The following is a 16,610-nucleotide window of genomic DNA, read 5'->3' on the forward strand; positions in this document are numbered from 1 at the left end:
TATAATGCCAGTTTGTAAATTATTAAATTATTGTAACTTTTGATGTCCTTTGCAAATACATTTCAAATATCTGACAACTTATGAGCAATTTTTGTCTTAACTTACAATAGAAGATGTATATAAATATGCCATTAGTGCATAAATTGATATAGTTTTAATTTGATTAGCAAGTTTAAAGTATAACAAACAATTTTATAGTCAATATTATTTAATTTTATAACTTTGAATAAAAAGCCTTACAGAGTGAACAATACATTTCTCCCACTGTTTACAAATTTTAATGCATTGACTGCTACCATGTTACTGAATGAAATATTCCTCAATGTCAATCTCAGTTATGCAGGTAAGTAATACTCAATTTATAAAGTATACTCTTCAGTCAAATGTGTAACAAAAGATTATTTTTGCCAAAAAACTACATGAATTCTCATAATATTTTGGACAGGAAATATTTTGCAACCATGAGATAACTCAATCAAAATCAGATAAAATCAAATATAACAGAGATATTAATAATGGAATGTCTGGCATAGTTCAACCAGGTCAAATGCTTTATTAGTACTCAATTCTAAGAAAAACTATCAGATAGCCAATAAGTTTTTAGATACTAGCTAATTCAAAATATTTATAAGTAATAATATTAGAAATAAATCAAACCAATCATATAAAGAATTATTAGACAAGTGTTGATTGCTCTAGCTAAAATATAAAAGTTTGCTTAGGTAGTGAAAATAATAAATATTAAATATATTAGAATAAGTTTTTATTTTTTAAAATTTTTATGATGCCATAATAACTAACAATTTGTAACCTATTATATATGATAATAATAATTATAACTTAAAAGTTATGCTTACTAATAAACAGGCATCCTTTGCCAACCACAGGGATTACATTCCAAAAACATGGCACAGTTGGTAAAATTGCAGTTGCCAAAACAAAGGTTCTAAGGACAATAAGGGATTAGGGGAAGAAGGATAACCACATATATATGTTTTTACAAAATAAATTCAATTTTACATCAAAAATAAGTATACACATACCTTGCTTTTGGAATGCTTTGCTAATAAATGCTTTAAAATGATTTTCAGCTATATCCATGTTCATTATTTTTTGGTATTGCCTTACTCTAAAAGCAGTTTTCAGGGTTTCATTTATTTATTATTTTTATGTTTCTATCTGTTTTTAGACCTAGCACTATTTGTACACTTAATAAATGATAGTGTAAATATTTTTGTGGAAAAAAAAATAAACTGATTTGCTTGATGGTAGTGAGATGGAAAAAATTAGCAACCTATCATTTTAGCAAGGTATGCCTGTAATATAAAAAAAAACTTTGTAAATCAAAAGCAATGAAAAAAATCCTAAAGTTGTTTCAAACTAGTTAAGAAGCATCATAATTCTTAGAATTTAAGTCTGGCTCATTGTACTTTACAAATCTTAAACTTCTTTGTAAGTTATCAACAATGCTTCAAATTTTCATTTAAATAAGTTCAAGCTACATCCAATGATGGGCTCGATTATAAAATAATTAATATGGTTCTATACTATCAATAATAATAATAATAATAGAGAAAAAGAATATTGTTTTTGGGCATTTAATCGAAAATAATTTGTTTTAATTATATAAAGGAAATATAATTTTTTTGATTTGTTTTAANTTATTTCACCTTACAAAATCATCTTATTTTATAAATAAATTTATGCAGACAGCTGCTAAGAAACAGAAATGCTTATATCAAACCATTAAAATGGTTTGATATAAGCAAAAACATTCCAAATGCTAGTTTCAGATATATGTTCAGATGGATTGTTTTAAGCCTTTCAGCATTAGAAAAATGAAATAGTGTCTTCTTTTCACTCACAATGTTTGAAAAAGTAATACCAATCTTTTGATACATATTATTGGCCCCATTACAAGCAAAAGATCACTCCAATTGGATACTGTTAAAACCTTATAAAAGAAAATACTGAAATGCAAACTCACTAATAAAATTGAACAACAACAGGAAATTTTTGAAATAAAATCCAGTTATCAATATGGAATAACAACAACATAATATTATTCTTAAATTCTGATGATGATTACTTTTAATTACTTTAAAATGTTTCTGTGTACTTCAGTAAGTACTCTTAACAAATGTAAAAGCTTTGACTAAAACATATTGCCATTTTATATTAATTTCAAATTTCATATTTTATGTATTTCTACTTCTAAGATAGATTCTAGAGCAATTGTTATTATTCAACTCAAAACTTTGATTAAATATACAAGAAATCCTCACTAATTTGAACTAGGATAGTTCAAAATCTCATTAGTTTGTAACTGTACTTTTGTCCTGGCTGGGGATATAGAGATTTACATGTTAAGGAATTTGGTTAGTTTGAAATATGGCTACTTTATAACTCAAACTGAAAATTATGTCAAAACTGTGATATGTGTATGCTAAGTTGTTTGTTTAGATCAAAGTGCTTCCATGCTATAAGAGAACAATAGACCAGAAACAACTCTAATCTGTTCAATATGACTTCTTTTACAGTAACATTTTTGAGTGTCACCTTACCCACATACTACCCTTTTTTCTCCCTTATCTCATAAAATAAGGCTGAGTTTCAAGATTGCAAGATTGGGCTACAAGTAGCAGATTGAGATATTTGTAGGGCTCTAGGCTACTACTTTTGGGCCACTTTAAAAATAATTTGGGCTACATTACGAGGAATTCTGCTTTATTTTTTATAAAACCTATCTAGCAACTTGAGAGGTTCTCACCAAATGTATGCTGTTTACCTGAAGTTTATTTATACTATTACTAGCAGATGGAGCCTGGTGTTGTTCAGAAAAAAAGTAACAATAGCAAAGATTAAGATTATTAGATTATAGTTGATCTTGCCCATTTTCACCAAGTGCAAGAATTAGGTCCCCCTCTTCCAAGATTGATTACAGAATTTTTAGATGAATCTAAAAATACATTTTATTTCCTACAAAAACACAAAAAACTGCATCTAAAATAGTACAGTCAAAGCCAAGTTTTTCAGGGCAATCCTTAACCCTCTCTCTCTCTCTCCCCCCATGGGAGAAATTTTGAAAAATCCCTTCTTAGTGTACATTCTCATGATATACCCTAACTGTATACCAAATTTCAACTTTCAACTCCTAACCATTTGAGCTCTGTGCTTATCATCATCATCATTAACCCATCTTGAGTATATTATAAGATTATTAATTAATAGAAATAGCATTCTGTATAAGTAGTCATATTCTGTTTACTTAATAAATTACATCAGTTATATGGCATTTGGCATATTATACAGAAATATGTAAATCTCAGATAATTCAAAGATGTGAATATTTCATCCCCTGAATTTCAAACTAATGAGGATTTCCTGTAATATAGATATAACAGATTTGTATATATATCTTTTGGATATATTATGAATCCATAATAAAAAATATTTTCAAATTAAGATTTCTAAAAGTATATATCTAGTTTCAAATTGATTGGTTGCCAAGGTTAAACTATTCATAGAATAGGAAATCTCTGAATACTACCCAAGGACTTTATACAGTTACATAGCATAAAATAAATAGCAAAAAGATTATTTTTTCCGTTAAATAATAATAAATACAATAGTTAAATCTATGTAACATTCATTATTGTCTCAAATGAATAAAGGTTAAATTTCATTAATTGTTTTAACTTTAGGAAAATTGTTCAATATATTTCACCCCTGATAGATTATTAAAAGTCAAGTTCATCTGCAATATGATTAAATTGTCAAATTTATAATCCAAGGGAAACTATCTCACCATACCTAAATGTAGGTTTTTGGGCCAAGGATAGCAATATGAACAAGAACATTAAGAGGAAATATTTTCATCTCTAATCTAATGGTTAAAACCTTATTTGCACTAATAAAACTATTTGATCTTTAAAAAATTTAAGTAATTTAATGTTTTAATACAAGGATGTCAGATTTTAAGTATATAATGTTATTTTAATTAGAAACTAATAGAAATTATTATTTAATATAAAATGCTAATTATAATAAATGTAAACCTGGCAAAATTTGTTTAAAATTAGCCACATTTACTCTTTCTCAAAACAGAAAACATGATATACCAAAATCATAATTTAGCTGAAGTAGAAGTTTTATATTATTAATCTAAAAATATTCATGAATTAAGTAATAAATTATTATGTTAATAATAATAGTTCACATTATTTAGAACATTTGTATTTATAAAAATTAGAAAATAAAATCAAGCATACAGATATATTAGCAAATACAAAATTATAACCCCATAAAATTCAAGGAAAAATAACTTAAAACTACATACTTTCATTTACATCTAAGTATGATTCAATAGATTTTAATTACGCAAAAAACAAAATGGATAATTTACTAATGATATTACACTTAATTTGTTACAAATATATTAAATATAATGCTGAATACCTGCAGAATTAATACAACGCATATTATACATATCTTTTATTAAAGAAATATTAAAGAAAAAAATCTGAATAATGCAGATCATTTGTTTGATTTAGTGTTTAATTATTCTTAGATAGATTAATCACATAACCAAATTGTAAAATATGTAAAAATCATTAATATATTCAGTTGCTGAAAATTAATATGAAATAAATTGAATTACACAAAAATTAACATAACAGCAAATTTGTGCAATGATATTTTCCATTATGCTTACAATCTTTTTCTCTATTTTCAAACTGCAGTTAAATAATAATCACACATTGACAAAAAAACCTTTAAAATGTAGCTTTTTATTAACTAATCAAACATTTTCGGCCATTTGAATGACCTTCCTCAGGAATAAAAATTGAATGATTTCGATTTTTATAAAACAAAGTTTGTTATGGAACGATTTTGAACCTCCAAAATCATTCAATAACAAACTCCAATGTTCAAAATCGTTCCATAGAAAACTTTGTTTTATAAAAATCAAAATTATTCAATTTTTATTCCTAAGAAGGTCATTCAAATGGCCGAAAATGTTTGATTAGTTAATAAAAAGCTGCATTTTAAAGGTTTTTGTCGATGTTTGATTATTATGCTTACAAGTTTATAAATAGTGTGACATTAATCATCATGGATTGCATTTGCATGAGAACTTGTTGTATTATAACATTACATTTTGAAAATAAAATTATTGACAGATGACAGTCACAATTTCAAGGAAATAACATTATCTATACAAACAAAATTTTATAAAATAATTAAATCAGTAATTTCAAGAAAATGAATAAATTATATATTTGTATAAATTATAAATCTAAAAAGCAACTTAACCTTAATATTAAAAACTGGAAAAATTTTATTTTGTTAACAGGTTCAATGCTGGCTTTTGATGAAAACCAGCTTTGACATTAAAATAATTTATTGCCGAAACATTCGACATTTTTTTGACTGATTGCCATACTTTCCCTCTGTTATATATAATGGCAGAGAAAATAAAAATTGTAGACCTATAAATTCCCACTGTTGCCGGTCTGTCCTTAATCAAGAGAACAGAGTTAGATAGGTGAAAGACAAGATCAGATATGGAAACCTCTAAGGTTTCCATATCTGATCTTGTCTTATATTTCCTTAGAGGCAGGAGGCCCTGATTAACTATATAAGAAGTTCTGATGCAAACCAGAAGTCATGTTATTTCACTTCAAAACTTTTACCCTGAAAGGTGTTAGACAGATGACCAGCATGACTATTCTTAAAAAAAAAGTATGATGTACAGGGCAAGCTACTACTGATTTGAGGTGGAAAGCATATATTTTAAATTTAATAAATTAAAAATTGCAACCCAGCATTGTGACAATGTCACAATAAATAATTGCTCATTGCTTTTGGAAAAACTTATGTGCACGTTGCAGCTGAGCAAAATAGACTCCCCTCCATGATTATTTGGTGTGAGGATAAAGTCATAACGAACAATGCCTGTTATATTCCATCAAACACATACAAAATCTTCTGTTAATGATAATGCATGTTCTGATATGGATTTTTAAGGCAGCCAGTGGTAAGATCACATACCATCCTTTGAATGCTATGCACATGTTTCTTGAAGTTTATACAGAATTTGTCCCAAGTTTACATTCATAAAGTAAGCATGCTCAAATAACTATTTGAAGCTGACATTTTGACATATGTTTTCACACTTATTGTAAACAACAACTACACAGTTCAAACAAATTACTATGAAAATCTAAATTTGGAACAGTAATAACAATAGCATGCCATCTATAAGGAATACTACATAATTAATGTTCAAACTAGTAACTTTAAAAATAAAAAACCTACAAAATTTTTGGTTACATGATATTACTGTATTTTTCATTTATGTTTACTTTGTTTATATTTTATAAAACATCTTAGAGAAAAAGATTCTCCTATCTTAAAAATAAAAAATGATATNATTTGGCATATTATACAGAAATATGTAAATCTCAGATAATTCAAAGATGTGAATATTTCATCCCCTGAATTTCAAACTAATGAGGATTTCCTGTAATATGTTTATCTAAAATTAAGGCATTAAAATTACAAATCAGTAAAATATTATTAAAATTATTTGGAGAAAATCACAAATCAGATACAAGATATTTAAGCAAATATATGATTTTCTAATCTCATTTTCTAATCTCAAAATGGAGAGTACCAATAATGGATTTTAAAATTTAAGCAATTACAATACAATAAATACAGCAACAACTGTTTGTAATCACTTTAGGAGTTGCCTATGCTGATGATGATGATCAAGTGCTAAAATTAAGCAGGATAAATAAATAAGCCTTAATAAAAATTCTGGTTTTATTAATAGGCATCAAAAGAATTAGTTAAAAGAAAAATGTATAACTTTATTATTATTAGGGTGCAGATAGACTAGTGAATTATTTTTGAAAATCCCACATAAGCAACTTCCAGATGAATTTACACTACTAACATTAATTGTCACAATTATCTATTGGAAACGTCACACAATTTCTGCCTTCTCTGAATTATTGCAAAACTGTTTACACTATCAGAAACTCAGATTTGTAACAGTTATTTGTTGAGAGTTGAGTTTTTCCTTACCGTATTATACAACATGATGCCAATAATACATGTTCATATTGCAGTAGCATTGTTAGTTCTATATAACCATTACTAAGTAAAATAAAAAAGAAGCATGTACATAGATGACATGACCATGTAAAATTCAGAGAAACAAATATGCTAGACAATATTAAGTAATCCACTTTTTATTGTATTTAAATGTTTTTCAGGACAACAAGTCACATCTTTAGAATTCAAACCGAATGGAACAAGATTCAAATTAGAATATACAGTTCATTTTATAATGTTCCACTCTGTTAGGATTTTGAAGATGGAAAAGATGTCACAAAAAACATTTAAATCACAATAAAAGGTGAAGTCGTTAATCCTGTTTAGTGCAGGAATGGCCACTCTTCTTAAGTGTGCATGCCAGAATCTATAAAGCAAATTTTCTCAAAAGCCAACTGAAATTTTCGGAAGCATTATTATTTTGCGTCATAAACATAGAGAGAACATTTTCAAATAATCAAAAATTCACACAAACACACACCATAGTAACCTAATAAATTCTTTACAAAACAAAAAAATATATAAAAAGATGTTAAATAATTATCTTTTAAGATGGGCCCTGGGTTGTGTGCCAGAAAAAGCCATTGGGATGCCAAACATGGCATACCAATGGATTTTTATGCTAGACAGGGGTACCCACACGACATGCCAATGACATATGCTATACAAGGATACCCATCCCTGGTCTAGTATATTGAGCATGAGAATGTCTATAGTGTCTAAATTTATCTACTGAACATTACTATATTTTTCTACATTAAAATTTATTCAAAGTAGATATAAAAACTTCATTTGTCCCAGAATCACTTTTCTTCACTTCCTGTATAAACTGGCTCCTTAGGTTGGGTAATTTTTGAGAAATTTCATTGACATCAATATTAAGTTTTTTGCAATTAATTTTAACATTTCTTGTTTTTTATTTTTCATTTCTATAGCTTGCAGAATGCACATCCCACAATAGGGGATTTTCTTCATATACAGAAGTGAAGATCTTATTGAAAAATGTTCCTTTCCAACTCCGCCTCGTTGAGTTGGTTTCTTGTATATCACGACTCGATGTAGTGAATCAGGTTCGTCGGAAAGTACACCTCCACACTCAAATTGAATATATATATAGTTTATTTACAGTTGTACAAGTTATAAACGTAGCATATGTACAGGAAGATCATGCGTGGTGAATTCACGTGCCAGATTGGCGTCTGGAAACTAATACTCTTGGGAGAGACCTCAGTCAGCTTTCGGAGTCGGCTCAACTGCACGGTCGGTCCGGTCTCAGCACTAACCCGTCCCTGAGAAGATTAACAGAGGAGAACACTCTCTCTTTACGCTCAGCGGGCTTCCCAAGTGCCTGAGACTACCGTGTACCAGTCTCTTGCCCTTCTCTCCTTTCCTCTCGTTCGGCCCGCAATTTAAGGGTTTTTGGACGGGGACTTCCGACCAATCACAATCCCTTTTCTTTGCCCGAACAGCTTACACTCGGGTCCGCCGTCATCCGACGAGAGTGGAGCTCACACAAACGTCCGCCACTTGTTTACGTTCGTTCGTTTACAATATGGCAATTGTACTACCGTCTCACTGCAGGTGGGTCCAATTAACAAAGCCGTACCCCCTTTGTCCCCGCTGTGCTAAAAGGTTACTACTTTACAACAGATATTAAAATTTTTATTTTTGTATCATTCCTTATCTTCTTGCCTTCCCATATGTTAAACTTTCACTGTTTAACTCACCAAAAGTTAAAACAAACAAAGTATTTCAAGAAATCATGTGAGTATAGTTATGCCTATTTAGACAAGCAAGCACGGGTGTCACACAAGGACTCAATTTCAGGAATTAGATTACAAAGCTGTTTACACTAGCAATAGCAGTAACAGACATCAACAAATTTTCTCACTAGTCTAAATGCACTCTTAGTAATTCATCTAAAATATAATGAAAGTAAGAATGCCAGCTATTCAAACTACTGTACTGTAAGCACATATAAACTAACATGTAAAGCACCTGTTAAAGCTGAATATTAATGTGAAGACAGCTTAAATGCTTATTTAACTAATGACAGCAATTATAATCAAAATTCTGATTACATTAGGCAAAGCTTTTAAGTGTATTTAAACTTACGTTTTTAAAATTCTAATTCTGATAAAACTAGACAATTGATAACAATATCCATGATTCCAATGAGTAGATTCTATTGTATGATAAAATTTGTTATTTTAAAAGTTTTGACTTGTTTGTGGTCTACAGTGTGTGTTCCTTTCTTGCAAACTTTCAAATGCATGAGCATCTCCCAGTTGTTGCATAAAAAAATCCAAATTCTTGGATCTGAGAGTCATTGAAGGGTACAATGTAGACTGACATTGAGTCAATGACTGCACAGTTGATGGTTGAGCCTACAATGATCAAACAAATTTTGTTTGACATCACCTCTGACCAGTTTGCACCAAACTTTAGAATAACTACCTAGACTAATAATCCCTTTATGTGAAATACCCACTTTGAGATAATCAGTTTGAAACTAACTACCTCAAACCCATGGCTATGCACATACAATATAAAATGTTGAGCTTGTTGCACTATTGTGTTAAGAGTAAAAATTCATCTCAATCTTTTTTTTTTTTTTGCCAATTTCAATGTCTATTTTCTCCTATTCAATCCTGTTATGAAAAATATATATGTATATACTTTGCTGTTAATTAATGTCGAGAACAAGTTAACATGTTTTTAGTTTAATAAAAATAAAGCACATAAAGCCAACAACTAGTTTCTGAGAATAATGATTCCATGCAATTTCAGATGAAAACATAAATGCTATATGTAAATTTTAGGAGCCAAAACTTTGTGAAGTTTGAAATTTCTAAAATCTGAAATTTGTAATGTTTATGTTTTCTCTCCATTTATAAGGATAGATAAAATGGTAATTGATAACAAATTTGAGTTGTTTTTGGAACCCATTTGGCTTGAAAGAGCAATCTATTTGACCAAATAGAAAAGAAAGATTGAAGGTATTGTCTTTTCAAAGAAGTTAAAACAGAAAAGGCAATGTCTTTTTCAGATTACTTTAGATCAAACATTTAAGAGTGTATGCAATACATTTTCATATACAGTACAAAGAATTACATATGATGTATTAATAAATTTTCTTGCAATATAATGTTAACACATAACATTTTTAAATAGTTCTTGCTACACAGTATTGCCTTTATAATAGCCTGTACAGGTAATACTACAACACTATACATACCATATATTACTATTGGTCATGGTACTAAGGTTTATCCAAATTGGAATTATTTCTGCAGTTTTTTTAAAGAACTGCTTACTATAAATCAAATTATAAACTATATTTGTCTAATTAATAAAAATATTTATAATGTAAAATAATTAAGAAAAAACAACCACCATATGTTATTCAATATATTTCAACAAAATCAACAATTTTAAAAATTTATTAATAAAGCAGAGGCATAACAAGAAAAGGATCAAGAGGGAGCACATGTTCTTGGGTGTAAACTAGGGAGAGTACTAAGAACTCTTCTAATAAAATGTAAATAATAACAAAGAACAATTCTCAACAAAGTTAAATGTTATGCTAATATTAATACTAAAAGATGCCAGTATTAAAAATCCACTGTTACGGTCATCACAGCATGCTGCTAAAATATACACAATTTCATATATTAACTGCACTACACAACAAATTAAAGAAATACAGCTAATTATATTACATAATTTATAAATTTAATATATTCTAGAAGTTCTATCAACAGACACAAAATTAATTATTATTTGAGGGCCACATAACTATTTAGTATAAAACATTCAGTTATAATAAAGTACAAATGTTAGGACAAAAGACAATCATCAATTTCATTAACAAAAACTAACAAAATATAATCAAAAATTATTTAAAATGCAAAAAACAGAATTAACAAGCTACAAATTCTATTAAATAATCACTCTTCTCTTTAAAGTATTTCTTACAATAAAATTATATGAAATCATCATTATCCAAAGATAACAAATAAGACAAGATAAAAATGTTTGAACACTAAACATGCATTAAACATATACATTCATATATCACAGGCAAAGAGTAATTATTTGTATTAGTTTAAGAAAACTACTGAAAGAATTATTTAAATTATATCATAAAAAATACTAAATATTTACCTGTGTATAACACCAGCTTTCTGCAACAGGCGTACTTATTTCATTAGCTGGTGGAGGAGAAGGAACTCTTGATACAGCCATTCTCTGACAATCCTCCCTTGCAACACGTTCTGAAACAAAATATATTCAAAATGAAAAATAAATCATCACTTTCTTACTAAATAGTATATATAATTTTCTGAATACTACTATTATTTCACTAATAATTTTTTTATTAATAATAAATGTTGATCAAAAACAGCAAATTTTGTAGCATTTAGAAACTGATTCATTATCATTTTTACACAAAATATAATTTTATATTAAAAAAAAAATAGCTAATTGTCATCATCCATTAAACTAATTTTATTAGTAATTAAAAGTGTTAAATTTATTATTGCTTAAAAAATGTGAAACCAATATGCAAAAAAACCAGAAAGAGCAGAAATTAAAACACTTGAATACACTATAAAATATTGAGTGTTTCAAGAGTGAAATAAATAAATAGATAAACACAACTGGAAAATTAATTAAAATGAAAGCTTAATAATTACAGATCTCAGAATGTAAAAGCCAATTACGCTGTTTACTCATAAACAAAAAAAAAATAAATTAAACTTTAAATCCCTAAACACTAAATATTAACTTACCAATGACTTACATAGTTTATATTACATGCGAGCACTTAAGAGCTCCTTAAACAAATTTCATTTCCAAAAATCAGAGCAATAGCCTTTAAAGTAACTCCACAAATTAGCCTTACGGTAGCTAATAAAACCCTAAAAGATTTTTACACAGGGATTACAAGTTTCATTTCCTTTAATACCATAATAATTTGATATCAAAAGTAAACAGCGTTAAATCTTTTTTTTTTTTTTACATTCTGATTTCTGGCCTTTATCCAGGGGGGGAAAACATTTCCAAGCGGGCTAATTTAACTAATTACGAAAGTTAATCATTAGTTACTTTCCATCAATAAAGGGCGCATTCGTACTAGTTCTACGTGGAAATTTCCAATTCCAAAACAAAGCCGGATCATTAAGAAAGTATATCGATCAGACCTAAAAGCAACCTTCAGACATAAAGACACCCCACCTTATTATTAAATTTCGGGATCCTACCTGGCACAAGGTTCTCTGACAGATTGCCGGTGGCCAGCTTGTCGGGAAACAAAGACGTCGAAAGAAACAAATGTGAATAATCCACAGTCACCTATACGGGGCCGAACGCCCTCGACTACATAACTCGTCCGACACTTAGAGGCAAAGTGAAGTCAGCAACCTCCAAGCACTGACCAAAGCGCACACCAGTCGGTTCTGACACCGTGTGACCTGTCACCGAATGACTGGGGTTGAACGATCTGAGCGTAGTGTCAATGCTCTCCGAGAGCGGAGACTGCTAACAATGCCGTCCCGCTTACCGGAATACACGTCACGCGGCTACCAACCCCCAAAAACGTGACGTCAAAGGATGTATCGAGGGTGGCAACACCGAACAAAAATGAGAGAAGATAATTTTAGCCGGTAGAAAGCGTTCGAGGAGGTCAATGAATGAAAAAAAAAAATAAAAAATAAAAAAAAATTCCCCCCACTCTTTACAGGCCGTTCACCTAGGTCGCCTCCCCTTCCCCAAAGCCCATCTGTCGGGCAGGAGGAAGGAAAAAAAAGGACTTATCTCCAGATGGCGCTTCGGAAAAACTAACCTAATCTACTCCGGGACGGAGAGAAAGCTCAACGACCGACCCAGATGAATAGGAAAAATTTGGACGACTTTGATTCTATCTAGCATTAAGCCTAAATAAGTTAGGACAATGGCATAGATTGGACGAGAAAAACCACTTCCTACTCTGGCTATCGAAGATATTCGAACGACGAGTGCAACGAACCCGGTGGGTCCGCCGTTTATTCCGGGAAGAAAATCTGACGTCATCACTTTCGCCATTTGACGATTTCCGGGTGACCCGAACTAAATAGTACGCGGGCTGTGCGACAGATTCTAAAATTTAGAAAATTCGAAACGAGCGCAACTAGACGAACAGATGCTATTAAATATAATCAATAGTAAAATGCGATGACACTAGATGGCACTAGTCTGCGTCCTTGACCCGGCGCCGATCATCAATAATCCCGGTGGAAGGCGGCTGCGAACAGTTTCAAAGTCACATTTTCGTTTGGCCCCTAACGAACGAACACGATTTTACATTGGCCACCACCGATATACAGGTAATTAACCCCTTTATGTGCAACGAACTGAGGTCGATGTCGAAACCTGTTTATGAAGACGGAAATAGCAGCAGTCTTCTGCCAGCTTTCTTCTCTTCGCCACGAGGTCAAATAGTTCTCTGCTTCATCACAAAAAGAACCACGCGTCGGACTGCACAGATAAACCAAACTCTTATCTGCAGGAGCGGCACTCGTCCTTGACCTCTCACCCCTACGACTCGTTAAAAAGAAAAAAAAATTAGTCGAAGGACGAAGCCGCGGGCTGGAAGCGGGTGGTCTATCGCAGCTAAAGAAAACGTCCGGGCGTTCGATCACTCTTTGGACAGGCGGGACAAAAACGACGCGATAGCGAAACGGACGGGTTCATTTCTCCTCCGCGGGAAGGAGGAGGAATGCAAATCCAGGTCAACCTTCCGAATGTAGGTTACGCTCCGGAGTAACGAGGAGACTCGGCCCAGATGTCGACCCGACTAACTGGATGGTTTCGGAGGCATGTCGTCCCGGGATAGAGATGGGACCGAAATAAACGAATAAACTTGACAGATGGCCGCCTGCTCGATATACTGAGGAGGAACGCATTCGGAAAAACGCACCTTTCTTTTCTTTCGGAGGGTAGAAATTTGCAAGATAAAAACCTTCGGGAAAAGAGAATTTTCGATAGGGTGCGACACCAAACGCCATTAAGGTCACGTCCTTCGTATTGGGTCAGTGGATACGCTCGCGAAGTCATGTGGGTTAAGTTATCGGCTCTACTTACGAGCATTATTACAAAATGCCCGGCATCTTCGTCCTGCCGAAATTCGATTCCATCGGCAAAAATTCGAAATCGTTACGCCATACCTGAGTCAATCCAAGGATGGTCACGTCTTTAACGTCAACGAGATAACGCCAGCAATTGGCACTTTCAGAAGCCAGATGAAAAATTGAGATAAGATCCGGATCAATTTGACCAAAGTGTTTTCTCCGAGAGTAAAAAGAGAAAGTAGTTGGAGGTTACCATATTTATAATTAAAATGACTAAATGCTACACTCGTTGCATGTTGATGAAAGTTGGACATAAAGGAAAAACTATTAGAATCGCATGGAAATGTGACTTAGCTAGCTGGAATATCCAATGTATGCAGTTTTAATTGTTTTCTGTTTTTTAGGATAGTCGTACTTTGGAACCACGTTGCAATTTCTGCTGCTGAAGCGTTGGCGAGGATTTTTATGTTATAAAAGAAAAATAACACGAGTTTTTGACGTGTGCTTCTAGAAAAGAAACATAACGAAAAGAAAAATATTTTTAATTAATTTGAAAAATCGAAATATAAATAAATTAAGCATCCGTAGGTTTTGACCTTGGACGAGCAACTAATTGGTACAGCCACGCGCACGAAAAATTTGTTTCCTAGCATAATTTTTTCTACGAGCGTATCTACACAAAGAACGATCGATAAGACGGCTCGTCCTCCAATCGATCTACGCGCGGTTCACGGCAATGGAAAACCGGACCGAAAATCTATTTTTAGTAATTTGGATTTAAGGACAAAAAAATACGATTAATGAATCGCATTAGTCAATAGAAAAAGTTATGTTTCTCTATCCCAGTCGTTTCCGTTCGACCTGATTGAGTTTACATTCATTTTCTTCCAGATTATCCCATAAGTAATCTATTTTCTTCGCCAGTCGTACGACCCAAAGAAAGAGAAAGTGAACCGACGTAAAGAATATAATCTTCCTCTTCTAACCGGTATATCTTACCTCGACCACGGTAACGTTAGCTCTGCCCACCACGCGTCAGAGCAGATGCGACGGTACTCGTGCACTCGCTTTAAATAACTCGCTTTGTCATCCCACGTGGTCGTAAAAGTTAAAGCTAAGCTCTTACGCTCACGCACTGGCTACGTAATTTTCGTCCCTCTAGTATATAAAGGAAATGACGATAACGAGTTTTCTAACTTATAATTCCATTAATACTATACAGCTCACATCATTATATACATGTAGAAATTGCAGTTTACTTTTACATTATTACATTAACTAATGATCTATCCGCAAAATCAAACTGAAAAATAACCAGTTTTCCAAAAAGAGAGGAGGAAAGTTAAGGTTTAAATAAATTCAGTTAAACGGACATCAATTAATTAACAGATGACTTTCGTATTTCCAGTAAAATATATTCAATATAATATTGTTAAATCATGTTTATGTATAACATCATTCTGGATAAATTTATATTTTTAATATAGTAAAATTAAATCCGTTATTATTTATACCATTCTATAATCGATTGTCTCAGTTTAAATCAACAAAACATCCTATATAAACAATAATTAAATTAAAACAAACAGAAGAATCGCTTAATTTATTAACTTTTTGCCCTGTGGGCACGGTTGGCTTAAAAAGACCCCGTTAAGTGTGTCTTTAATAAATAAAAACAATTAAAAAAACATGGATTCGGTCAGGCCCACAATAGAGCGGCCGGGTGATAAGGGATGGGGCCGACAAATCCGAGACAGACCACCTCGAAAAATTCCCGGAGGAGTCTTTCGCCCGGATTTTTTCTCGGGGTAAAACCCTATTCTGGAGATCCAGGATCGAATCCGAGTCCTCTGGCGCCTTAAACTGTTGTTATTTTTCGATATACAGTATTAGTATAAATGCAAATTATCAAATATACATATACATGACAAAATTACGTTCCAAATATCGCTTAAACCATACTTTAAAATTTATTCAACGGGCAAGTAAATTAGTCAATTATGATTTAAAAAAAAAAAAACATTAAAAAGACTTATTTACAGTAATACCCCGAACTTACGCGATAGGTGGGACCGAGCGATAACCGCATAAGTCGAATTCGCGTAAGTCGGGGTATAATTTCTCAATTTGTGTAAAATCCAAGTCGGATGTATGTAAGCTAATAAATGTTCTCGTTAATCTTATCTCGTCTTTTGATTCGTTCATTGTTACAAGAAATCACCACATAGAGTCTCTCAAGTCTCCGTAGATATAACAAACACACAAATAAATAACACAAAATAAATTGTAGCTATGTATCGATTCCACGCGACACGTCCGAACATGTAAGCTGAACAATAGTGTGGGGGGAGTGAGTAATCAAGAGTGCGTGGC

At 31.6% G+C, this 16,610-nt stretch overlaps 1 protein-coding gene across 8 annotated transcripts in view; it reads right to left on the reverse strand.

The window, feature by feature from the left end:
- The window catches only part of LOC111621403 (protein roadkill-like), a 93,312-nt gene that overhangs the window by 25,947 nt on the left and 50,755 nt on the right, over positions 1-16,610 (reverse strand). For 4 of the 8 annotated variants that reach the window (XM_023363514.1, XM_023363510.1, XM_023363512.1 and 1 more), the window contains one exon: positions 11,293-11,402. In XM_023363514.1, coding sequence (XP_023219282.1) covers positions 11,293-11,373 — 81 coding nt within the window. In that variant the 5' untranslated portion in view covers positions 11,374-11,402. The other 4 variants (XM_023363518.1, XM_023363516.1, XM_023363513.1 and 1 more) reach the window with 4 other exon arrangements.

Source organism: Centruroides sculpturatus, unplaced genomic scaffold (genome assembly GCF_000671375.1).
Source record: "Centruroides sculpturatus isolate CEXI.00-Female unplaced genomic scaffold, Cexi_2.0 scaffold329, whole genome shotgun sequence".
NCBI classification, from domain to species: Eukaryota; Metazoa; Arthropoda; class Arachnida; order Scorpiones; family Buthidae; genus Centruroides; species Centruroides sculpturatus.